The following is a 24,788-nucleotide window of genomic DNA, read 5'->3' on the forward strand; positions in this document are numbered from 1 at the left end:
GTACCACCTGCAGCTCACGGCGCGGCGATGGGTTTTCCGGTCAGTTCCGCGCGGCCGGCCGGGGTTCGAACTCCCGCAGACGCGCACACCGGTCTGGAGACGCGCTCCGCCGCGTTCTGCAGCCCGTCCGGGTGCACAGGGACTCTCCCCGGACGGCCACCTACTCCTTCGCGTCCCGCCTCAGAGCACCGAGTCCTCTTCGCCAGGGCCCTGCATTTTAGAGGATCGTGGGCTCCCCACAGCCTTTCCCTTGGCTTGATTTTTCTAGAAAAACCTCGTGCAGCCGCGGCCGGTTCCGCCTCCCGGGCCTAAGGGGTGCTGTGCTGTGCACCCAGCCCGCAAGCAGCGGCGGCGGGCGGGGACCCGCGGGTCTGGGCGGGCCCCGAGGGGGCGGGGCGGGCCGGCGCGCTGGGCGGGTCCTGGCCGGGCGGGGCGGGGCGGGGCGGGGCGGGGCGGCCGGAGGGGCGGGCCCGGGAGGCGGCGAGGCCCAGCCACAGCCGCAGGCCCGCCGCAGGCCCAGCGCGCCACCATGGTGCGACAGCGCCCGCGGCCGCGGGGACCGCTGCAGCAGCAGAGGCGGACCAGGCGGAACGCGGGCTGAGGCCGGGGCCTCCGGGTGGCGGGGCCTCCGGGTGGTGGGCCCGCGAACCCCCGCGTCCCCGAGCCCCGACTCCCCCTCCTTGCCGGACCATGCGCGCCCCCAACCGCCCCGGAGGCTGAGCCCGTCTGCCCGCGCCGCCGTCTCCCTCCCGGCTGCCCCGCCATGGCCTTGCCGGGCGCCGAGGGCGCGGCTGACAGGCCGGTATCCCCGGCCCGGAGCGCCCCCGCCGGCTCCGCGTCGTCGTCGTCCGCCTCCTCCGGCGGCTCGGCCTCCGCCTCGGCCTCGGCGGGCGCGGGGCTGTGGGCGGCGCTGTACGACTACGAGGCGCGCGGCGAGGACGAGCTGAGCCTGCGGCGCGGGCAGCTGGTGGAGGTGCTGTCGCAGGACGCCGCCGTGTCGGGCGACGAGGGCTGGTGGGCCGGCCAGGTGCAGCGGCGCCTCGGCATCTTCCCCGCCAACTACGTGGCGCCGTGCCGCCCGGCCGCCCTCCCCGCGCCCCCGCCGCCGCCGCCGCGGCCGGGCTCGCCCGCGCACGTCGACTTCGAGCGGCTGGAGCTCCAGGAGCTCATCGGCGCGGGCGGCTTCGGGCAGGTGTACCGCGCCACCTGGCAGGGCCGGGAGGTGGCGGTGAAGGCGGCGCGCCGCGACCCGGAGCAGGACGCGGCGACGGCGGCCGAGAGCGTGCGGCGGGAGGCGCGGCTCTTCGCCATGCTGCGGCACCCCAACATCATCGAGCTGCGCGGCGTGTGCCTGCAGCAGCCGCACCTCTGCCTGGTGCTCGAGTTCGCCCGCGGCGGAGCGCTCAACCGCGCTCTGGCCGCCGCCAACGCCGCCCCGGACCCCCGCGCGCCAGGCCCGCGCCGCGCGCGCCGCATCCCGCCGCACGTGCTGGTCAACTGGGCGGTGCAGATCGCCCGCGGCATGCTCTACCTGCACGAGGAGGCCGTCGTGTCCATCCTGCACCGGGACCTCAAGTCCAGCAACAGTAAGTGGGCCGGGGGTGGGGGTGGAGGTGGGGGGACGCAGCCTCGCCCCGCGAAGCCCTCCTTGGTGCCAGTCCTGGGCCAGCCCCTCCCGGCCTTGAGCCAGGTGGAAGGAGGCGGGGGTCAGCCTCCCGACGCCTGCAGCACCCTCTGTGCCCGCTTTCCGGGGCCCGGAGGTCCAGTTGGACCTTGGTTACTTGCCTTGGGGCAGGTGACGCTTACCTTGACTTTGCTTTGTTGCTTTTTGGGCGCCTTTTTAAAAAAATGCAGATCAGACTTGCTTGCTGACTACACAGTTGTAAAGTAGCTGGATCTTCTAAACCTCAGGGTGCTCTTTGGCCTTTAGGTACAATAAGTGGGTCGTTTTGTGCAACTGCAAACCGAAGCCTTCCTGAGATTGTGAGGAACCCATGACCCTCCTTCTCTACTTCATCAAACTCCTCCTTTCCTTCAGCTTTACAGGTGCTGAATTGAGGTCACTCTTTACACTTTAAATATGGCTTTATGTCCCCTGACATTTCCAAAGACTTTTCACTCAGACATCTCTGCCCACGAATTATGCTTTTATCCTTCGTTTGGTGGCTTGAGTGTTGGTGGATCATCTCCAGGCAAGAAACAACCGATTAGGCCAGCATGCACATGTAGGCTTAGACATGCGTGGGGTCCTTGCACAAGTACTTGAACTCTTGAAGACCTGGTCTGTATCCTTTACTTTGTTTATAAACCAGGGTGGATTTTCTAGCTGTCAATAGAGAACTGACAAATGAGTTAAACCCAAATCCTATTAAATTTCACCTCTTTATAAAAGACCTAATGGGATCCTCGTTTAAAGTTGGTTCTTGAACATTGAAGATCACCTCGTACATAGTCTTAGGATGGGATGAAATCGCATGAAAGATTAAAAATGCAGCCAGAACTGGCATTGGCCTACCACCGCCGCATGTCTTTCAACCTGGTAAAACCTGCTAGGACAGGTGCTAACCTAAAGGGAAACACTGTCCTTCCCCAAGTCTGCAGGAAGAAGAGTGACAAGAAGAAATGATGTATTTGTTTCATGTTTGTGTACATTCTTTTTCCTATTCGAAATTCTTCCGCTCGGAAAGTTAACTTGCAAATGATGAAGGTGGCCCTTTCGTTGTGGGAATCAGGTTACTTAAGTGTTGGTAACTACATGTAAGCGTTGGATACTTGCTTTGGATTTTATTTTATGCCTCCTGCTAACCCCCAGTATAAATTATAACCTTATAATTTAGATGACAACTGGTCAAGTGTCAGAAGCAGATTCAAACAAGATATGGCATTAGAGAGTGGCAGTAGTAGTGTGTATTCTTAGAGTTCGAACAGAGGACACATAAAGGACTCCAGAATTGTTTACTTTTGGACTGTGGGATGATAAAGACATAGCACAGTTTTCGATATACTTATTTTTGTCAGTGCTTCAGCCCCTACAGCTGGTGTTTATTTCCTAAAATGTGCTTTCAGTGAACAATGTGTTTAGCTTGCTACCACTGAGCAAGGCCTGCGTGCCCTGTGGGTCCTGTAAGCTCTCTCACCAGTGATGTCCTGCAAGCCCCTCTCTGCTGGTTATATTCTGCAAAACCAGGTTATTTTAAGGACAGCAAAAAAGAGCGTCATTGCTTGGGCAGTCTTGGCATTTGTGGCAGTTCTGTGATGTACATGGGACCTGGCTTCTGCAGACCGATTCTGTTACAAGACATCAAATTACCAACACAGGCAAACGGTTAGGGTTAGACTGATCCTGAGGCCAAAAGAGCAAAAGGGCCTGTAACAATTATTTTTTTCATTACTTTTAGTTGGTTTTGTTGCATTTTGATAATGTCTGAGGTGAGGTCCCTATGATCTGTCCCATTGGCATGTTTGCTAATGTTCCTAAACACATAGAAGGGTAGATTAATCCATGTTCCAATATAACCTTTTTATATGAATTAAGAACTTTCAAAGTATTAATACTATTAAATGGGAAAAAAGAAATATCATGACCCTGGTATAAGAACATGGTTAAATGGTTTTTATTGACAGCAGGAGACTTGAACAGCAGAACAGAGATGGTAGATATGTCATTTGGAGGTGGTTATTTGCTGCAACTTAGTTTTTTGAAAGACTTTCCACGCTCAGAAGAAATTACCGAACTTCCTGGAGCATTTTAATTTTTATAATTGTCAAGCAAAGTCGCCTTTGCTTTAAATTTTTGCACTTTGAAAAAGACATAATGGGCTTGGTCACTAGCCTAGCCAAATATTTGTTACAATATGACCATTACTATAGTTTTTAATGACTATAACAGGCACATTTTGCATAGAGCCTAAAATGTGCACATCACAGTGCCCAGCACAGTGCCTTATCCTCTCTCTCTGGTGTTAATTCAGTGAATAAATGTGGACACTTTGGGACTTCTCTTGTGGTACATGAAACCATGACTTCTTGTTCAGACTTTTGAGAACAGCAGAAACCCTATTACAGTGTGTTTTGTTTGAATTTATTGGTTATTTGCTAATGGTGGTAGTGAGTTAATGATAATGTAAACAAGGTTTTAAAAATCAATATTGAATTTTATCTTCGTTCTGGAGTCCACAAAGAGCCAGTGTAAAACGACCTGGAGCCACGTTAGTTGAAATTATTGTTTAAAACAAATGTTTAAGTTTGTCCTAGGAAGATATGGTTCTTGACATGTTTTCTTTCCTCTTTTCTCTTTGGTCTTCTTTTAAGTTTTATCGTATGTGGGAGACAGTGTTTATGTTGAAATAAGAGCTGTGTTTTGATGGTACAAACAACTTTGTTCCTTTTCTAACAGTAAGAGATTGAAAGTTGAACCCAATGACCCAAACCCAAAAAGATTTAAGCATCATTTTGCTTAAGTGCTAGGCCCTGGCACTCCCTGGATGAGAATTGTGTAGAAAATACTGTGCTAAGTCTGTCTATGTGCAAAAACAAGAGAGGAGTATGAAACAATGCTGGGTTCCTGTGAACATGGCCAGTTCTCTGTGCATGCAGGGAAGAGAGAAAAATCACTGTGCATTTGTTCAATATGTCTTGAGCCTCCCCTCACCCCCCAGCCACTTCTGGACCCTGGGGACACGGGGGCGAACCAGATGACCGCATCCCCTTTGGCATCAGGCATAGTCTCGTGGGAAAGCTAGACGGTAGCCATGCAGTGTCAGATACTAGTAAGCATCGTGGGGGTAGATGGTGGTGGGGCCAAGGATGAGGACGCCCGTGAGACTGGGTGGTGGACAGAAGACGCTCTGAGGAGTGACACAGAGATGTGGGTGAGGAAGAAGGAGAAGTCCAGCGAAGATCCAGGCAAAGGGAGGGTGGAGGGTAAGGACCCTCACTTCCTGGGGAGTGGAGGGAAAGCTGGGAGGCTGAAGCAGAGAGAGGAATAGAGGTCGTCACTGTGGGGCTTCTGGCCGTGACCTACGGGTGTCCCACTCTCAGTGCCATCTGTCCAGAGCCTGGGAGAGTTCTGTACAGAGGACAGGTGGGATCTGATGCTGTGTTTACAAGATTCCTCCGGCTGCTCTGAAGGATGGACTTGAAATTGGCCCATGTAAAGGCTGTCGAGGTGGCACCCTTCAAAGAATGCGGTGGTTTCACCCAGGGTGCTAGGAACGGGGAGTGGTTTTCAGGGAAGTTACCTCGGAGGAGTGAAGATAAACTAGTATGGTATGTGACTTACTGAGGCTGGTTTGAATTATTAGAATTTAGTCTGTGTTTTTCTGGCATAATTCAGTATTGAAAGAAGATTGTGTGGCATAATGTGTTTTTTTCTGTTGTTTCGTTTTGTTTTGTTTTGTTTTAATAGTGCTTACTGTGTTGTACTGGTGGTGGTGGTTTTAGCAAAAATAAACATTCCAGGAGAAACTGAACCACAAATTGTATTTTTTAAGATTTTATTTATTTATGTGATAGACAGAGATCACAAGTAGGCAGAGAGGCAGGCAGAGAGAGAGGAGGAAGCAAGCTCCCCACTGAGCAGAGAGCCTGACTAGGGGCTCCATCCCAGGACCCTGGGATCATGACCTGAGCTAAAGTCAGAGGCTTTAACCCACTGAGCCACCCAGGCGCCCCTGAACCACAAATTTTGATCCCTACTTACTTTTATATTTTTATTTCAATGAGTAAGCGCCTTTTTAGCTTGCTTTTTTTTTTTTTTTTAAGCCTTCTGGGGGAATAATTCTTATATGTATTATTATCTGCAATGGCATTTACAGTCGATAAATAGACATAGTTACATTTAGTAGCAAATGCAGTTTAGAGCTCTTACTAAAACTACAAAAGGGATATAATTTTTTGAAAAAATTTTCTCATTAATACAGTGTAAATAAAGGAACTATTTGAGAAAATTCTAGGAAATGTAATCTCCAAATAAGGTGCTTAAATAGCTCATTGAGGTGATTTGGAGGAACTATTAATTACACTGTTATCAGTTAAAAGACATAGGTCTTCTTTCCCCTCTCGTCGGTTCTTTTATTGCAGACGTGTAGCTTCATGCCACGGCCTCTTCCCACTCCAGGGGGCACCGGGAGGTCAGCACAGATGCCCCAGTGATGGCAAAAGCTAACCTGCTTCTTATAAACAAAAAAGCTAAAGGATATATTTTTAGAAGAATAGCTATGACAAACGGTCCCCACGTCATCCCCTACCATTTTCATACTTACATATTTAAAAAAAAACTAGGCCACCACTCATTTCTTTCTAGTTATAAGAGCGGGGGTCCGTTATTTGGTTCAGGATTATGCAAACTCAGTCATCCCTGTACACGCCTGATCACGTCTGCAGTCATCGTCAAGTGTATCAGAGCACGTGAAGGAACGAGGAGGAGGAAGACCCCTCCGTCCACTTCAGAAGGTGTCTGCGAGCCCTGCTTTCTCCTCTCGCACCAGCACGCAGGTTGCAGGTGTTGAACTTCTCTGGAAAGGTGCAGTCACCGGCAGGAAACGTCGCCTTCGAAGTCCTTGAGACCTGGGTTCAATTACTGGTGTCGTCATGTTCTCGACGTGTGACCTTGGACAAGTTGTGTAATGTCATTGAGCCCGAATTTCTTGATTTCTGAAGCTGTCTGCTGAATTCCTCTCTGGGGTATGGACAGAGTCCCGGAGGGAACATCTGTTTGATGCTTCTTCAACCCATCAAAAGCATTTGTGGGAAAACCGGCATGAAAACATAGGGCTTTTTTTAGGGAACTGAGAGTAGTTGGGTGCAGCTAGAAGGAAAGAGAGACAAGGGGTTTTCTGGGAAGGAAACAGGCATGGAAGCCAGCAGGGAGTGGGTGGGCGACTGGAACGCCATCCTAACACAGAGAGCCCCACAACAAGAGCCAACCACGGGAGGTTTTGGGGAGGAAAGTGGTCTGCTCTGCTGGGAGATTAACACCTCTACAGAAAAGAAAAATATAAGCTTGGGGTAATTTGCTTTACGACTGTGCTACCACAGGTTATCAGTAGGGCAGTAAACATTAAAATTCTTAGACACTGGTTTGACGTAAACTGTTTATCATTTACGACTGGAACCTAGATTTTTATAATCAATATTCATCTGGTGAGTTGGTTTAGAGCAATTTCTCCCTCTGGTTCACGAGGGTTAGAAAACAGTGACAAGATTTACCAGGCCAGGCTGACGATTTTCAGTCCAAACCCTCCCCAGCCCTCAGGCCCTCCCACAAGGTGAAACACCCCCATAAAGGAGTGTTGGGGGGCAGGGGAAGGGTTCCCAGACAGGCCGGCAGAGCTGTGCTGGTTTCGTTGTGGCGCTTGAAACACATTTGTACGGGGGACTTCCAATCAGTGCGAATTTCGTCATTTTTAAGAATTCATCTTTTCCAAATACTGCTTCACTGCCTTACTGAAGGGATGGTCTCAGGCACAAGCTCGCGAGCATCTCGAGCTTACCAGGCACTGGGTGCTGCCCAGCCTCGATCCGCACTTACTCTTCTCAGCAACTTTCGAAGTTGGTATTTTATTCCCATTTTATAGGCGGAGAGAATGAAGCCGGGGTTTGATTGCCTCTGTGAAGCTCCCTTTTCAGAGAGCTGAATCCAGAGCCTCTAATCCTGGAGACTCAGCATTTATCTTCTCCATTTGTCGCCCAGATGAGCAGTTCTCAAGTGTGTGTTATCAGGCCTGCAAGGAACTCTTGTTTACGTGAGTGATAGCTGCTGGTGTTTACCGAGTTAGAAACTTAACATGATACATTTAAAAATGCTTAATAATATAAAAATAACAGACCCATGACATGTTAGCATAGCATTTTTTTTTTTTTTTTTTTTTTAGATTTTATTTATTTGTCAGAGAGAGAGGGAGAGAGAGCGAGCACAGGTGGACAGAATGGCAGGCAGAGGCAGAGGGAGAAGCAAGCTCCCCGCCAAGCAAGGAGCCCGATGTGGGACTCGATCCCAGGACGCTGGGATCATGACCTGAGCCGAAGGCAGCTGCTCAACCAACTGAGCCACCCAGGCGTCCCAGCATAGCATTTTTAATGGAAGAAAAGTCTTATTTTCCCAAAGAAATTTAGAAAGGAGAGTGGCACTGCTTTACACTTTCGAAGCTCACTTTGATGCCAGACTTAAGAGAAGACCAATGGATGTTCATATCTGCTTCTATATTTAATCTTTTGCTACCTTAGGGTTGCCCAAGGGTCCCTACTTTGAGACCCTCCCCCCCAAGGCTAGGTGATCAGTTCTGTTGGGAAAGAATGAGACTCTGGAGGAGTTGTTCCTACACTAGCATCAGAAGCTTCTCGTGAGCTTTTAAAAAATAAAACTCTCTGTCTCACTTTTGGATGTTCTGATTTAGTTGACCTTGGTTGGGAACAAGCAATGAATCCCCCCCCCGATATTTTATTTATAAAATATTGAAATATGAAATTGAAGAAGCTTGAAGTGAGCACTTACATCCTCACCACCCAGATTCCACAATTTGTGTTTTATCGACTTGTTTTAACACAGATCTAACCCTATCCCTCCATTAATCCATCTGAGCTTTTGATGAAGCAATATATATACATATATATATATTTTTAAAGATTTTTATTTATTTATTTGGCAGAGAGAGAAACAATGAGAGAGGGAACGCAAGCCGGGGGAGTGGGAGAGGGAGAAGCAGGCTTCCCGCCGAGCAGGGAGCCAGATGCAGGGCTTGATCCCAGGACTGTAGGATCGTGACCTGAGCTGAAAGCAGATACTTACGGAGCCACTCAGATGCCCCAAGAACATATATATATTTAGAAATCTTCTGGATGCCTTAAAAGCAGAGCCAAGTTTGGAAACTGCTATTCAAAGGGCCAGATTTTGGGTTCCTTCTGAGGGTTCTCTGGGTTGATCTATATAAATCCTTCCATGAACCCAGACTGCATTTCAGATCTGGTTAAGTGTCTGATGAAATTGCACAGTTGGTCATAGAAGGCACCAGGTGAGACTGTGGGTAGCTTTTTCTGGGTTTGTGTCTCTGGGGAAGGGAATCTCTTTAAGCATTTGTTCCTTTGACATTGGGTGACGAATAGTGTCATTGTGGTGTCTGAGGTTTGCCCTCTGACTCCACAGCTGAAGCAGCTGTGGGTTCACAGCCCTGACTTCCTGAATAAGGTGATGTGAGGATAAAGTGAGACAGTGTACTGCCGGGGTTGGCACACTTTCCCTATGAAGATCCAGATAATAAATATTTTTGAGTTTGTGGACCATAAGGTCTCTCTTGCAACTGGTTAAGTCTGCTGTTGTAGCCCAAAGCATCTACAGACAGTATGTGAAATTGAATGTGACCGTGTTCCAATAAAACTTTATATACAAAAATAGGCATGGGATTTGGCCCATGGGATATAGTTTGCCAACACCTGGCCTATGTTAAAGTATTTAGAAAACTGTAAGACACAATCTCAGTGGAAGTTGGTGACTATGCTCATTTTTATATATTGTTTAGGAACACGTTGAGTGCTTTAAATATCTCATTTGTGTGTGTGTGAACTCATCGATACTTAACAGTTTTCTACAGCTCTCTATCATCTTAAGAACATTATTATTAGTCATTCAGCAATATATAGTGCCGGGTAATCACATATTTGTTCATCTTGCACAGGGGTGAGGGTCTTTTTGATGTGGCTAATTTGCTTGACTGGGGCCAGCCAGCAGTATGAGGAAACAGTCTGTAGCTTTGTTCTCTGTAGGAGTGCTGCCATCTGCGCGCTTTGGCAGGTCCGCTGGTAACTTGGCTTGATAAGTTGAGGGTCAAGGAGGAGGCATGAAGTACTATGTTGCTATTGTAACTGTTTCACTACCGGGTTTCATTACCAGTTGCTTTTCTAAGCTATTGGAAAAAGACCAAATCACACGCCATGTGGGGAAGTATCTTGATTGCATACAGGAATGTTTGAGTCATTACTGGCTCAAGGCGATATGAAGGAGTTTATTTAGTTTCAGGTTTTCTGCAAATGTTGAATCACATAATATCAGGTATATGAATTTCTGTTCACTAATATACTAGCATAGGATACTGTCGAAGACTTCCTCCCTCAGTTTGCTTTGCACCTACTTGGTGAAAATACTGAGGGGACACAAATATTGAACTAGATTTACACACAGTGAAATGTAAAAAGGTTTCTTGTTAAAACGGAGCGTGGTATGTGTCCATAAAAAGGTTTGTACGGTGGCTTTTCTTTCTGGTACAAGAGCAAGGTGAAGCTCTATATTAGGCAATCACATCTCTATTTTCTTCAGAGAAGTCCGTCTTCTTGTATTCAGCAAGCCAACTCATTCATTCATGCAGCAGCCGTTTATGGACGTGTACAATGGGCCAGGAACCCTCCGGGGCTCCTGATGTTCGGTCGTGAGCAAAGCAGAAATGCTTTCCTCCGCTCCCAGAAGTTACGTTCCAGTAAGCAACACAGATGTTCACCGAGAAATAGTAGAGATGTAGCATGTTGGAGAGTGGGGAAGTGCTTTAGTAGGAAAACTGAAAGAGTAGGATCAAAGAGGTGAGTCTGTTGAGGTGAGCGGTTGGGGTTTTATGTGAGATGGGTAAGGATGGCCTTCCAGAAAAGGTGGCTGATCAGGAAAACCTGAAGACGTGAGGGCACGTGTCATCATCAACCGCAAAATCCCCAAAGCAGGAGGCCAGTATGGCAGGAGAGGACTGAAGGAGAACAGGACAGGAGGGGGTGGGGGGTCAGGTCGGGCAGGTCTTGCAAGACCTTTGACTTTACCGTCACCGTGGAGAGCTTCGGACTGAGGACTGGGATCTGCCTTACTTTCTAGCAGAATGTGCTGGCTGCAGCATGGAAGAGAGATGGAAGGGAAATCAGGGCAGAGGTGAATCTGGGAGTCATCTGTGTCCGGATGGTATTTAAAGCCCTGAGGTGGGCTGAGATTAGCTGGGGAGTGGGTAGATAGAAAGACCAGAGATCCACAGCTCTAGTCCTGGTGGTCTGCAGTAATTAGAGATCAGGGAGATAGGAGGAATCAGAAAAAGGAGTGGTTAGAAGAGAATGGGAGCCCCAGGGAGCCGTGGATGCTCTGGAGGTCAGGGAAAAACGTGTTTCAGGGAAGAATGATCAACGAGGTCAAATGTCACAGACGGACTGGAATTCAAAACAACTATTCTGTTGTAATAATTCTCCTTAAAATGGTCTGTGTTTCCTAATACTGTTTCGGGAGTGCAGAGGCGAGTTGGTTTTCTGTCGTAGCAGCTGACTTCCTGTGAGAAAGCTGGTAACTCATCTTCTTCATACTCCGTTTTCCCCCGTATACTATCTATGTACCCATTCACTTAACAGATATGAACGGCTTGTGTGTAGCATCAGTAAATCAAATACAGAACATTCATTGGGTGTGGATTCTGTCCTCTAGTTGCTTATAATTTAATCAGAGAGATGAGAGGAACAGGTAGGGTGAGACATGATGATAGAACTTCAGGGCATTAAAAATGGGAACTTCTAGCTGTGGTCATGTGGGAAGGTACCCAAGGGGAGAAGGTATTTATTGACTCCTGGAATATTGGACCGGGGGGAGAGTGAGGAAGTTGCCCTTTTTTTTTTTTTTTTTTTTTTTTTTTAAAGAGAAGGGGAATTGGAGATTGTACAGGCTAACGGACTTGAAGTGGTCTCCCAGTTAGCACGGCAGTGGGAAGGCGGTGCCGGTGCCCTGACACACATGCAGGAAGTGGGGTGCCCCCCCCATGTGGTTTTCATGGAAGGTGGGAGGGGAGAGGGTTCTACGCAACGAACACCGGGATACAATGTTGTGTTTTCCAGAGGTGGCCAGCAATACACAAAATTGTTAAGATGCAGGCTTCATCGTAGAGGATGCAGCATCTGGAGAGGTCATTTCCAGTGAGGTCCAGAAGGGGCTTGAAGGCCAGGGAGAAAGTTTGCGTTTGCCTCCATAGACTGGAGAGAGTGAGTAGAGTGCAGGTTGGGGGAGACAGGTGGTACCAGTGAAGGACAGATGGGAAGTACTGATGCCAAATGTGGTGGCGCGGGCCTAGTGCTTATCCCCTGCAGGCACTCGTTTTCAGACTTGAAATTCTCAGAGCAACCTCCCTTTAGCTGAGAAAATTATCTTCATTAATACTATATTCTCCCACATTTTGCTTTTCCTCAAACCCATTTGCTTCCTTACTCCTTTTTTTTTTTATAATATATTCTTAGTTAAAGATTAATTGAAAACTAACCCATTTGCCTCAAATGGAATTTGGACACAGCAATCCCATAAATGTTGAGAAAATAGAACGGATACAGCGTGATTGCTTTTAAAAAAATATATACATTATATGCTATAATTCTGAAAATAGCAGTGTGGAACTTCAAAGGAGCCGGAGAAACCATGTGCCTCATGGTTGAATAAGTAGAGTAAGTACAAGGTTGTAAAGGCTGATTGTTCGAGAACAGGGCTAACAAGGGTCAAAAATCTTCACTGAAGTCTCACAAAAGGGGGCTCCAACACCCGTCGCTAGGTTACCCACAAGAATTTTACCATTTCTGTGGCCAAAAAAGTTTATGTGCCTGGTCTGTACATTATACCTTCTGGTGGCGGGCTGGTGTGCTGGGGCCCTTCCTGGGGCACAGCAGGAAGCGGAAGTTGGCTGCCAACCCGGAGTCCCCAGGCTGAAACCTGGCCAGGTGCCTGAAGCTACCTGTCGGGACACTGGCTATTTTTGGTTTCGGTCACTTTGCCCAAAAGATAAGGAATTTCAGGAATTCTGCCGAACACCTCTGAAATAAAATCTGAAACAATGGGCCTTTCATGGAACTCTAAACGCTTGGCTATCACAGTGTTATTTTAACTTGTTTTCTGTGCAAAGTGTGGAGGCACTTAGCTCCCGTGGAAATCTGGACTGGGGTGGGCGTGGGGGGAGGGACGCTCAGAAACCATCGATACAAAGGCTGCTCATAGCACGTTGTGCCCTGACATTTATTTAGAAAGTGATTAGTTTTAAATGTTTTGTTGTTAGTTCTCACTTTTATCTCTGTTTTCACTTATCTGGGGGCATTCTTGGACTTTGCTTCTCAAGGGCTGCCAGGCCTTCCTGGGGCCTGGGGAGGGACAGTCGGATTTTTATGCCTATTTTTTTTTTTTTAAGATTTTATTTATTTATTTGACAGAGAGAGATCACAAGTAGGCAGAGAGGCAGGCAGAGAGAGAGGAAGGGAAGCAGGCTTCCTGCTGAGCAGCGAGGCCGATGCGGGACTCGATCCCAGGACTCTGGGATCATGACCTGAGCCGAAGGCAGCGGCTTAACCCACTGAGCCACCCAGGCGCCCCTTTTTATGCCTATTTTAATCAGGGCTTCCTCAAGCCCCCCTAGGTGGATGTTTGTAAGAGTGAAGGACACACGCGAAAATGTCTTGGAAAACAAAGGTTGATAGAACTACAGGCCATTTTGATCATTGATTTGGGGTTCTTTTTGGTGGTAAAAATAACCGTTGTTTAAAAGTGAAATTAGCAGTGTTATAAGTGGGAAAATGTCACACTGCGATTATTTGATTATTTGATTTTTTTTGTTTGTTTCTGTGGCTTAAGTACTTAGGGTTTTCAAGGACTAGATGTTTTGCTTTTCTTCATATAAGAGTAAGGACTGAGAAAGAAATATGCCCTAAGCTGATGTGGAAGGAAGGGAAGTTCAAAATTAATCTTTTAAGCAATCTGCAAAATGAAATACTGGGTCCTTTTGCTCCCTTCCTGCAACTGGCAGCGTTCTCAGTTTTGCGGAAGGCTGGGGAAGCCGTCTGCCCATGGGGTCTGGAACCTGGCTCTGAGTTGTAGCCGTGTGCTTTGGATCACATATCCAGACTGTAAGCTGGAGATGACGATCCCCACCTCACAGAACTGTGTGAGGGTGAAATGCGATGTCCAGTGTGTGAAACGACTACCATAGAAGAGGACCGGTAAGTGGGAGGCAGTGTTTTCCGTGTAGGCACTGGTGGCAATTATCACTATTGTCCATGCTTCCATGGAGCAGTCAATGTAGAGGGACACAGGGGAAACCTGTAAAGTGCAGCTCCTAGGATTAGGTAGTTTCGTATATGATTTAGGGCAATAAGTCTTAGACAAAAAAATAACGGACAAAACAACATAATACGTGGGTGATGACTGACCGGGAAGATGAAATAGTCACTATTTTGTAGGCTGCCCCACAAGGTTTTCCCAAGGCAGCCGGGCCTTGAGAATAGGTACAGTATAGATGGGCAGAAAGCATAAGAGGCTGTTCCAAACGGAAGTGAGTCTCCCCACCAGCCCCCCTCCAACCTTCTCTTTATAGTATAGTGTTGAGATTATAAGCAGGAGAAACAGTAGAATTTTGGCCTTGCTGCTTCCCAACTGTGTGACCATTGGCAGGCACATAAACCATCTTAAAGCTGAACTGTCATCTACGTAACGGATGTAAAAGTAGAGCGGGGGGCCTTGCTCTCTAAATCCCACAGTTTGAACGTCAGTTGGGGAAAGAAATGTTACAACACAGCAGTAATCATTCAGTATTGGCCACCTGTGCCAGTCCCCACTCAAACACCTCTTGCTGTTGGAATCTAGTGTTGGCTCTCTCCGTTGCATTAACTCTTCGACTTTTATGACCATTTAATAGTATAAATATTTGACGATATGATGCAAACACAATACGAATCCATTGCAGAGTGAAATTTCAAGTCTTGGGAAAGATAAGAGGATTCCCTGAAGTCCATGAAAGTGATTTGGAAAGATGTATTACTAATAACACTTTTGAACATATTGATAAAGGGGGTGTGTGCATGTACGTGTGTGCGCGTGCGTGTGTGCTCGGCTCAAAACACTCTTTCAAACACTGTTATATATTTATCTCTTGCTCCCTACAACCTCGCTATCATGATTCCTGTGACAGGCAAAGAAACAGAAGCGGGGAATCTGAACCAAGCAGTGTGGCCAAGCAGTGCACGTCCTTCCTCACCACCCCGCAGTCCCTCCACGGGGATCAGGTGGTGATCTTGCAACGATAGGAAATCAGAAAGAACAGAACAGGCACCTGAATGGAGAGAGATTTCCAACAGATACAGAAAGCTCTCCTGAGAACCTGATAAAAGCCACCCTCCGAGCAATGCCACCGTGGTTAGGAGTGTGTGTCTCTGGGGTCAGACTGCTTCAAGAGCGTCGCTGCTCCTCAGCCGTGACCTTGGACGCTTGCGCAACACCTGTGTCTCGGCTCCCTTATCTGTGAAGCACAGAATAGTAAATAGTAAATACCTATTGTACTGCGGTGTGGATTTCATGATTGAAATAGCTGTTAAGTGCATTTGACACACAGAATGAATGTACTTGGTAAATGCTCGTTATTCTTATAACTAACATCTGGGAAAATGGTCGTCTTTAGGATCATGTTCCAAAAATCAAAAAAGGAGAATGTCTTATGCCTTGCTTCAGTTTTGTTTGGAGAATTTATTCTAAAGGACATCCCCTGTGTGTTTTGTTTTTATCCTTCCAAGAGTTAGCACATGGTTACAACAATGACGTAAACATCCTTTCTTTAAAAAACCAAACGATGAAAAAGACTTATTTTCATTTTATTTTTTAAGATAAAACCTGAATAACAATACTCCGTTTGCCTTGTTTACAATGAAATTTGGATTACTGTTTCAGTGGATTCATTCTGTGGCTTTATTTTTTTGGTACTGATTGTCTTCAGATAATGAAGGCCCATCCCTTGGGATTTTTATGACGATTGAATGAAATCATGGATGTGTGCAAGGCATACAGGAAAACTCTGCATTTGTTAGCAACTCTCTTACTATATTTGTTGTCATTTGTATTAGGTGGGACTAGCATGAGCACAGGGCAAGTATAAGAATGTGTGTGTTGGGCGCCTGGGTGGCTCAGTGGGTCAAAGCCTCTCCTTTCCGCTCAGGTCGTGATCCCAGGGTCCTGGGATCGAACCCCACACCAGGCTCTCTGCTTTCCAGGGAGCCTGTTTCCCCCTCTCTCTCTGCCTGCCTCTCTGCCTACTTGTGATCTCTGTCTGTCAAATAAATAAGTAAAATCTTTAAAAAAAAAAAAAAAAAAAGAATGTGCATGTTGTGTTCGTTTGAGAGCCTTCAGCTCCTGCTCTGAATAAGATGAGACACGGAGTGGACAGGTGACTACGAATGAGAATTGAACATGTCTGTCCCCATCGTCCTCCCATCCATACCAGCTTCCTCTCTCTCTCTCTCTCTCTCTTTCATACACTCACTCTCTCAGAGCTAACTGTCTGGTGGAGAAGTCAGAGGTGACTTTGGCGGGGATTGTGGTGGGAGTTCTGCTACCAGAAGTGGCTCTCGAGGGGTCTGTATTTTGTCCGGAGGCTGGGGGGGGGTGAGGAAAACTACTGTCCGGATGACATTTCTCTAAAGTTTCTGCTTCCTGCTATATTTTGAGCTTTAGTAAAGCAATCCTAGCTCATAAAACACTTTATGAGTTAAAAATCTCTAAGCATTTTGCAAGTTTACTCTAAGATCCTATTTAATAATAATTTATGGTGTCGAGTCACCTGCCTGTGATACTCTTGAATGCCTTCGGTAGAGAAAGCTCTGCACTGGGTGTCACGCAGCTAACAAGAACTGATGATGTGCGACATGCCGGCTAACTGAGCGTAATAGAAAAAGAAAACCAAAGGGCTCTGCATTTAAATCAGGACCTAACTTATAGGAAGAAAACAATGTATTCTTACCAGGGAAACTCTCACAGACTTCTGACCCCATCCGTGATGTCTCAGTAATGTTTCTTGCCCCTAGAAATCATTTACTTTCTCTCAAGAGAAGCATTCATAGAGTGCTAAGCAATGTTGATTTTTTTTTTTTTTTTTTCACTTGTAACTGCAGGCACCAGTGACCCAGTAAAGATTATGGCACAGATAATGTAAGGCAAGATGGCAGAACACAAGCCCATTCTCATTTACGCTGCTGACTGAGCTGAAGGTTGCGCCTTCGATATCAAGGAAACAGTGTGACCAGAAAATTTTAACAATATGAAAATAGCCCACCTTTGAATTTTTTTTTTTTTTTTTTTTTTTTTTTTTAGTTTTGCTGCTTGAGAAGATAGAGCACGATGATTTCTGCAATAAAACGTTGAAGATTACAGATTTTGGGCTGGCGAGAGAATGGCACAGGACGACCAAGATGAGTGCAGCGGGCACCTATGCCTGGATGGCGCCGGAAGTCATCAAGTCTTCCCTGTTTTCTAAGGGAAGTGACATCTGGAGGTAAGCACCCCACTTTTCGCTCTTGTAGACGGCTGCAGAAACTGGTTGCCGCACTCCCTGTAGATGAGTCCCAGGGTTTTCAGGAATCGAGCGGAACAGAGAATACAGGCTTTTTCTTCTGTACGTTCATTGGAGAGATCTTCTCTCAAAATCTGTTTCTTTCTTTTTTTTTTAATGGTGATTGCATATCAATAAATATTTTTTATTATTCATTTATTTTGATTTCAGGAGTAGAATTGAGGGATTCATCACTTACCGTAACACCCAGTGCTCATCACAAGTGCCCTCCTTAATGCCCATCACCCATCAAGCCCCTCCCCCACCCACCTCCCTCTGTCAACCCTCAGTTTGTCTTCTATCCTCAAGAGTCTCTTATGGTGCCTGGGTGGCTCAGTCATTAAGGGTCTGCCCTTGCCTCTGGTCACGATCCTAGGGTCCTGGGATCGAGCACCACATCGGGCTTCCGGCTTAGTGGGAAACCTGCTTCTCCCTTTCTCTCTGCCTCTCCCCCGGCTTGTAGTCTCTCACTCACTTTCTCTCTCTCTCTGTGTCAAATAAATAAATAAAACCTTTTTTTTTTTTTTAAAGGGATCTCTTATGGTTTGCTTCCCCCCTCTCTCATTTTTTTCTTTTTCCCATATCTTCATCTGTTTTGTTTCCTAAATTCTACATATGACTGAAATCATATGGCATTTTTCTTTCTCTGACTTATTTCGCTTAGCGTAGCTCCATCCACCTCATTGCGAAGGGCAAGATTTCATTTTTTGAAGGCTGAGTAATATTGCGTTGTATGCATACATCTTTATCCATTCATCAGCTGATGGGCACTTGGGCTCTTTCCACAGCTTGGCTTCGTTGATAATGCGGCTGTAAACATTGGGGTACATGTACCCCCTTGAATCTGTATTTTTGAATCCTTTGGGGAAATACCCAGTAGTACAATTGCTGGATCATAGGATAGTTATATTTTTAACTTTTTAAGGCACCTCCATACTGTTTTTCAGAGTGGCTGCACCAGCTTGCATTCCCACCAGCAGTGTAAGAGTTTCCCCTTTTTCCACAACCTCGCCAATACCTGTTGTTTCCTGTGTTAGTAATTTTCTCCCTTCTGACAGGTGTGAGGTGGTATCTCATCGTGATTTTTGATCTGTATTTCCCTGATGATGAATGATGTTGGCCATCTTTTCATGTGTCTGTTGGCCCTCTGGATGTCTTCTTTGGAAAAATGACTATTCATCTCTTCTGTCCATTTCATTTCTTAATTGGATTTTTTTTTGGGGGGGCGTTGAGTTTGATAAGTTCTTTATAGTTTTGGACATTAACCCTTTATCAGATTTGTCATTTGCAAGTATCTCCTCCCATTCCGTAGGCTGCCCTTTAGTTTCTTTCTTTTTTTTTTTTTTAAAGATTTTATTTATTTATTTGACAGAGAGATCACAAGCAGGCAGAGAGGCAGGCAGAGAGAGAGGAGGAAGCAGGCTCCCCGCTGAGCAGAGAGCCCGATTCGGGGCTCGATCCCAGGACTCTGAGACCACGACCCGAGCCGAAGGCAGCGGCTCAACCCACTGAGCCACCCAGGCGCTCCTGCCCTTTAGTTTCATTGATTATTCCCAAATCTGTTTATTTCTGTTTTACAAGTCCAATTGTCCGATTTTCAGTAAAAGCAGCTAATTGGAAGAGGGGAGAGGGTTGCTTAGTTGGTAAAAGTTGGCAGCTGAAAACAAAATAGGTGTTAGGAAGAAAAAAAAAAAGCATGAAATTCCGTGGAAAAGGAGTAGAAACTACTGACATCTAGAGCCACCTGGTTGTGGAGCCAAGCATCCCCACCCACCTGGAGAATGCATTAATCCAGTAACGCACATTGGAGCCCTGGGGTGTCAGGATGCAAAGGGTGGGAAGTCTCCCCCTTCCCCCCTTCTGAATTGCACACTTCTTTGCTTTAGAATCTCCTGTTATAACATTCACATAAAAACGATTTCATTCAAGAGAGGTTACGGTTCTCTGCGCAGCGGACGGGTGGACTAGCATACGGACTAGGACGTTAACTAGTGTGTTCACTGATCGTTTCTTGCCCTTCTTCCTCCCTCATGGTTACTACAGCACAAAGTAACTTAGAGCCATCACTGAATTTTCACAGTATCTCCTGAGATGACTGTACTTCCACAGAGCAGGTAACCAAGGCACAGGGACATTAGGACATTTCCTCAGGGTTATAAAGCTAGTCAGTAGCTATACTCAGCATCCCAGGCCTGGGAGCCAGGTTCCTGTAAGCACAGCCCTCCCGGAATCGCAAGCTGTCTGAGTTCTTCGGAGACAACCTTATTTATATTGTATCCTGCCCAGGTTCGGAGAAAATGCATTACATTCTGCAAATAGTCCCATCAAAATAGTTCTATTTTTTCCATGTTGTTTTTTTTTCTCCATATGGGTTTTTAACGTAAGCCCTCTGCTCTCTAGAAACATGACCTGTTTTGAGTTATTCTGTTTGCTGAAACTCCCAAGAAACAAAGTTATGCTGTTGTTATTATTTTAGTTTTGTTATGTGCCAATGAGAAGAGCAAGGAAGTGGCTTTGAATTTAGACAGTTTTCAGTTATCTGCAGGAGTTTTATATCTCCTGCTCTGAGGTGATTTTTGTTAATTGATCTATGAGTTACATTTACTTATTCTCGCAATTAAAGTGTCTCTGCTAAGGCACCATAATGTAGATAACTTTTAAGAACCTAAACTGGTAATTACCTTTGGAAAATACTGGTTTCAACTTAATTGTTAATAGTTATAGCGTTATATAATTTAAAAGCACTATATTATATATTCTCTCTTTTTTCGATGTAACACAGTGCTTTGAGGTGGTAGAGTAGACATCGCTATTACTGAATAGATCACCTACTTCACTATCAGCTGTTAAGGCCTTTGTGAGTGGAAACGTAGCTAGTAAGTAGTGATCCTTCCCTTCCCTCCCCTCCTCTTTTCTCCTTTCTTTTCCTTTCCTTTCCTTTCCTTTCCTTTGCAAGATTTATTTACTTGAGAGGGTATGTGAGCATGGGGTAGGGAGGAACAGAGGCAGAGGGAGAGAGAAACTCAAGCAAACTCTGTGCTGAGTCTAGAGCCTGACATGGAACTCGAACTCATGACCCTGAAATAATGACCTGAGCCGAAACCAAGGTCAAGTCTTGAGCTTCCAGATCCAGCTGTCTTTCGGCTGTCTTACCAGGTGCCCTGTTACTCCACCTGCTCAGGGAAGGAGCCGGACTGAGGGCCCTTGGGACTCATACACCTTCACTCAGAGCTGGTAGAACATCATCGGGAGGATCCCCAGACCCCACTGACTGGGCACATTATGTCATTTTTACATTTTTATTCTGAACGTCTTCAGTAGATAGTCTAGATTCCCACTGGCTCTAATGGCGAGGTCTTTAAATGAGAGGCTGTCAGATCTGGGGTGGCCTGAACCTGGAGTCTGGAGAGCTTCCAGCTCTTTCCAGACCAGGTCTTCAGAGACAGCTTGTCCTATTATAGCCGAGATGCTCCGAGTATCCACATCCCTTTCGATCAGGAGGTAATCAAAGGAGACTCAGACATCAATTCCATAGCCAAATTTCAATGCTTTTTTTGGAGTTATTTTGAGCTGTTCTGCCTTTCCTTTAGGCGTATTTTACTGCCTTCTGTCTGCTCTCTTTAAAACGATGCTTTAATGTTCTATGTAAGCAACAAACATAGGAAATGAGAATCAAGTTACTACTCTAAATTTCAGACTTTTAAAAAACTTAAATCTAATGATGTTTTCAAAAATTAGAAAAGTAAATTGGACTGTACGAATTATGTTAGTAGAAGTAAAGCAAATAAATACGACTGTTGGTTATATGCCTGTGTGTTTCCATTTAAAATCTCATGGGGTGTCTGGAATGAGTGTTATTTTATGTATTAATGAAAGATAATTTGTACTTTATGCTTTGAAGAGGATAAAGGGAAACTAAGGTAATAATGGATACAAAGTTACAAAGAAGAGGTGTTTTGTGCAACTTGCGGCACAAGGAGGCCCCTGCAGATTTATTTGTCAGTAACTATTCAGCAATATTGTGGATAGTTTCACTTCCTGTCATGAATGCATAACTGACTTCTGGGAAGGTGTGTACATACATGGGTTTGGGAGGTTCGCTGAAAGGGGTTTGCCCCCTTCCCATCTTGGGGTAAGTGCCACTTAAGGGTTTTGTTGGAAGAGAAGATTCTTAATCAGAGCTGGATGAGGGCTCTGATGCATTTATCCCACCACTTAGGTTGTAAGGAACAGACATCATTTAACCCATGTGACTTTATGGCAATTTTACTTTGCAGCTATGGAGTCCTGCTGTGGGAGCTGCTCACGGGAGAAGTCCCCTACCGTGGCATCGACGGGCTTGCCGTGGCCTATGGAGTGGCCGTCAATAAGCTTACTTTGCCCATTCCATCCACCTGCCCGGAGCCGTTTGCCAAGCTCATGAAAGGTATTTGTGTACCTCAGTTTCTGTATGTCTGTGGAGGCAACGGGACTCACTCAGGAGAACGTCTGTCTATTTTTTTTTAAGGGCTTTTTTTTTTTAAAGATTTTATTTATTTATTTGACACAGAGAGAGAGATCACAAGGAGGCAGAGAGGCAGGCAGAGAGAGAGAGAGGGGGAAGCAGGCTCCCTGCTGAGCAGAGAGCCTGATGCGGGGCTCCATCCCAGGACCCTGAGATCATGACCTGAGCTGAAGGCAGAGGCTTAATCCACTCAGCTACCCAGGTACCCTGTCTGTCTATTTTTTTAAGCGAAAGAGTAATTTCTAGGATTCTAGGGTTGCCTGGATGGCTCGGTCTTTGGGTGTCTGCCTTCGGCTTAGGTCATGATCCCAGGGGCCTGGGATCGAGCCCCGGATCAGGCTCCCTGCTTAGTGGAGAGCCTGCTTCTCCCTCTCCCACACCCCCTGCTTGTGTTCCTTCTCTTGCTGTGCCCCCCCTCTCTCTCTGTTAAATAAATAAATGAAATGAAAAAAAGTAATTTCTAGGATTCTAATATACAAATGCTTGTAAGCAACTATACTGTTTTATGAATTAGAAACCTTTTCTTCACTCTAAGATGTAAGGTAAAGTACTGAGGGATTAAGTTACTTTTTAAAAACCCATCTAGGGGGCGCCTGGGTGGCTCAGTGGGTTAAGCCGCTGCCTTCGGCTCAGGTCATGATCCCAGGGTCCTGGGATCGAGTCCCGCATCGGGCTCTCTGCTCGGCAGGGAGCCTGCTTCCCCTCTCTCTCTCTCTCTGCCTGCCTGCCTCTCTGTCTACTTGTGATCTCTCTCTGTCAAATAAATAAATAAAAACCTTTAAAAAAAAAAAAACACCCATCTAGTTGTATCAGTGACTCGATTATGTACAAAATTCAGACAATTGGTAATGAAGTTTTCACCAAGTACACCAGTAGCACTCAAAGACAGAGCTTAGTTGGTTCCTTTCTGCTATTTTAAATTCTACCTCATGATCAAAAATGTTTTATGATCCTAACCAGCACGGTTTTGCCATGACCTTATCTATTTCATTCTTGTCTTTTAAAAATTAACTGACTCCTTTTGCCAGCAGCTAATTACCTTCCTTCGTTATTAGGCCATTTCTTAGAACCTCTCTTGTGATTATAACCTTTTAGAAACTTTAGTTTTCTTAGGTCGAGTTCTAGAACTTTGTACCTGTACATCCCCTGGCTAGAGCAGCCTAGGCTCCTGAAACAGAGTTCACTGTAAGGCACAAATGGCCCACACCCACATATTAACGTCCTAGAAGATAAACAACAGGAGGCTTATCTAATAGTAAATACTATGCATGCCACCGACCTGGTCACTGTGTAGAATAAAACTTTCAAAACCATTATCAGTTGGCTTTTAAAATCTCCAGCAGACACCATCAGCATGGGCTGATAATCCAAACTATGCTGAGAAATGGAATTAATGTGGTTCTTGTTGATTTTAGAGTGCTGGCAACAAGACCCCCACATTCGTCCTTCATTTGCCTTAATTCTTGAACAACTGACAGCTATTGAAGGGACGGTTATGACCGAAATGCCTCAAGAATCTTTTCATTCCATGCAAGATGACTGGAAGCTGGAAATTCAACAAATGTTCGATGAACTGAGAACAAAGGAGAAGGTGAGCAATCTGTCGTTGCGTAATGTACCCACATTTGTGAAGATTATGGAAAACATTTTATTAGGGGAATTTTTAAAAAGTAAAACAAATTTTTAAAAAGAAGAGAATAGCATACTAAGCCCTTTGGATAAATTAACCAACTTCAGTAATTGTCAATATTTTGTCATTTTGTTCATCTTTTTTCCCATTATCATCATTTTTTAAAAATGGAGTACCTTAAATTAAATCCTCGACTCATGTCATTTTACCTTTAAGTCCTCAATATGCATCTCTAACTGGTAAGAATTTTAGAAATAACTTTTTTGCCATTATTATCTTAAAAAGCAATTGCAATTCTTAGTATCATATAATATTCTATATTCAGTAGTCACATTTTGTCTGAAAGGTGTCTTTTTGTATGGTGACTCACATAATACAGCTAAAAAAAAAAAAGAAAGGTGTCTTTTTACAGTTTTTGGTTAAAGCCTTTTTTTATGCTAGCCCTCCTCCTCCCCAACCCCCCTCCCCCACACCCAACCTTTTATCTCCAAAGCATTGCTTTGTCAGAGAAACTGGAAGAGTGTGTAATTTTTGAACTTTTAATATGATGAGTTAAGCTCTGGTTGGTTTGTATATTTTAAGAAGCAGCACAAAATAAACATACATGTTAAACGTGGCAAGGCTGCCACCATGTGCAGGACACGTGAGACGGGAGGGCACACGGGATCAGAAGGCAGATGGTTGGGGAGTGAGTTCAGGTCGAATGGTCCCCCCTGGTGACAGACCAGGCTCACAGCCCTGAAGGACCCCGCCGTCATGGACGGCCGGGCTCTGTGCTATAGCGGCAGTCCTCACTTTTTTAAAGACACCTTTGTAGCACTTGAGTGTTTCAATGAATCAAGGTTTATTCTGCTCGAGTGTGTAATTGTTCAACAGGTTAAATTCTGTTGTATGTGCAGTCAGTGTCCGGACAAAGACCAACATTGCAGGCTCTCGCTAACCTTTATGAAGCCGTGTCATTGTCCAGGGAGGAATTTTTATGCCTCATACATTTGTGATTCTAAAATGGTAGAATTCTCTTGAAGAAGGCGGTATTGCTTTGCTCAATAGAGTCCACGGGCCCATTCCTGTTTACCCCACGGTAAAGCTACTTGGCCTTCTGTAGTGGGCTGTGTTACATCTCTAGACTTTTACATCTCAAAGGCCTGCAGTCAGCCCAAGTGCAAAGGTCAGGGCAGGAGCGGGACTAGCAAGTTGTGGTGTGAGTATATGTGCGTAAGCCTTTCTTGAGTTTGAGAAACTATGGCCACAGTACTGTGGCGATACCAAGACAACGTAGGCCCACATTCTGCTCTCGAGCAGCCGA

At 45.8% G+C, this 24,788-nt stretch overlaps 1 protein-coding gene across 3 annotated transcripts in view; it reads left to right on the forward strand.

Annotated features, from left to right (window-relative positions):
• Positions 1–439: 439 nt before the first annotated feature.
• MAP3K21 (mitogen-activated protein kinase kinase kinase 21) overlaps positions 440–24,788 on the forward strand; it is a 56,913-nt gene continuing 32,564 nt past the window's right edge. For 2 of the 3 annotated variants that reach the window (XM_047702630.1, XM_047702632.1), the window contains exons 1-4: positions 440–1,586; positions 17,111–17,291; positions 21,626–21,774; positions 23,268–23,443. In XM_047702630.1, coding sequence (XP_047558586.1) covers positions 764–1,586; positions 17,111–17,291; positions 21,626–21,774; positions 23,268–23,443 — 1,329 coding nt within the window. In that variant the 5' untranslated portion in view covers positions 440–763. The remainder of the gene's footprint in view (positions 1,587–17,110; positions 17,292–21,625; positions 21,775–23,267; positions 23,444–24,788) is intronic. The other variant, XM_047702633.1, reaches the window with a different exon arrangement.

Source organism: Lutra lutra, chromosome 14 (assembly GCF_902655055.1).
Source record: "Lutra lutra chromosome 14, mLutLut1.2, whole genome shotgun sequence".
Taxonomy (NCBI): domain Eukaryota; kingdom Metazoa; phylum Chordata; class Mammalia; order Carnivora; family Mustelidae; genus Lutra; species Lutra lutra.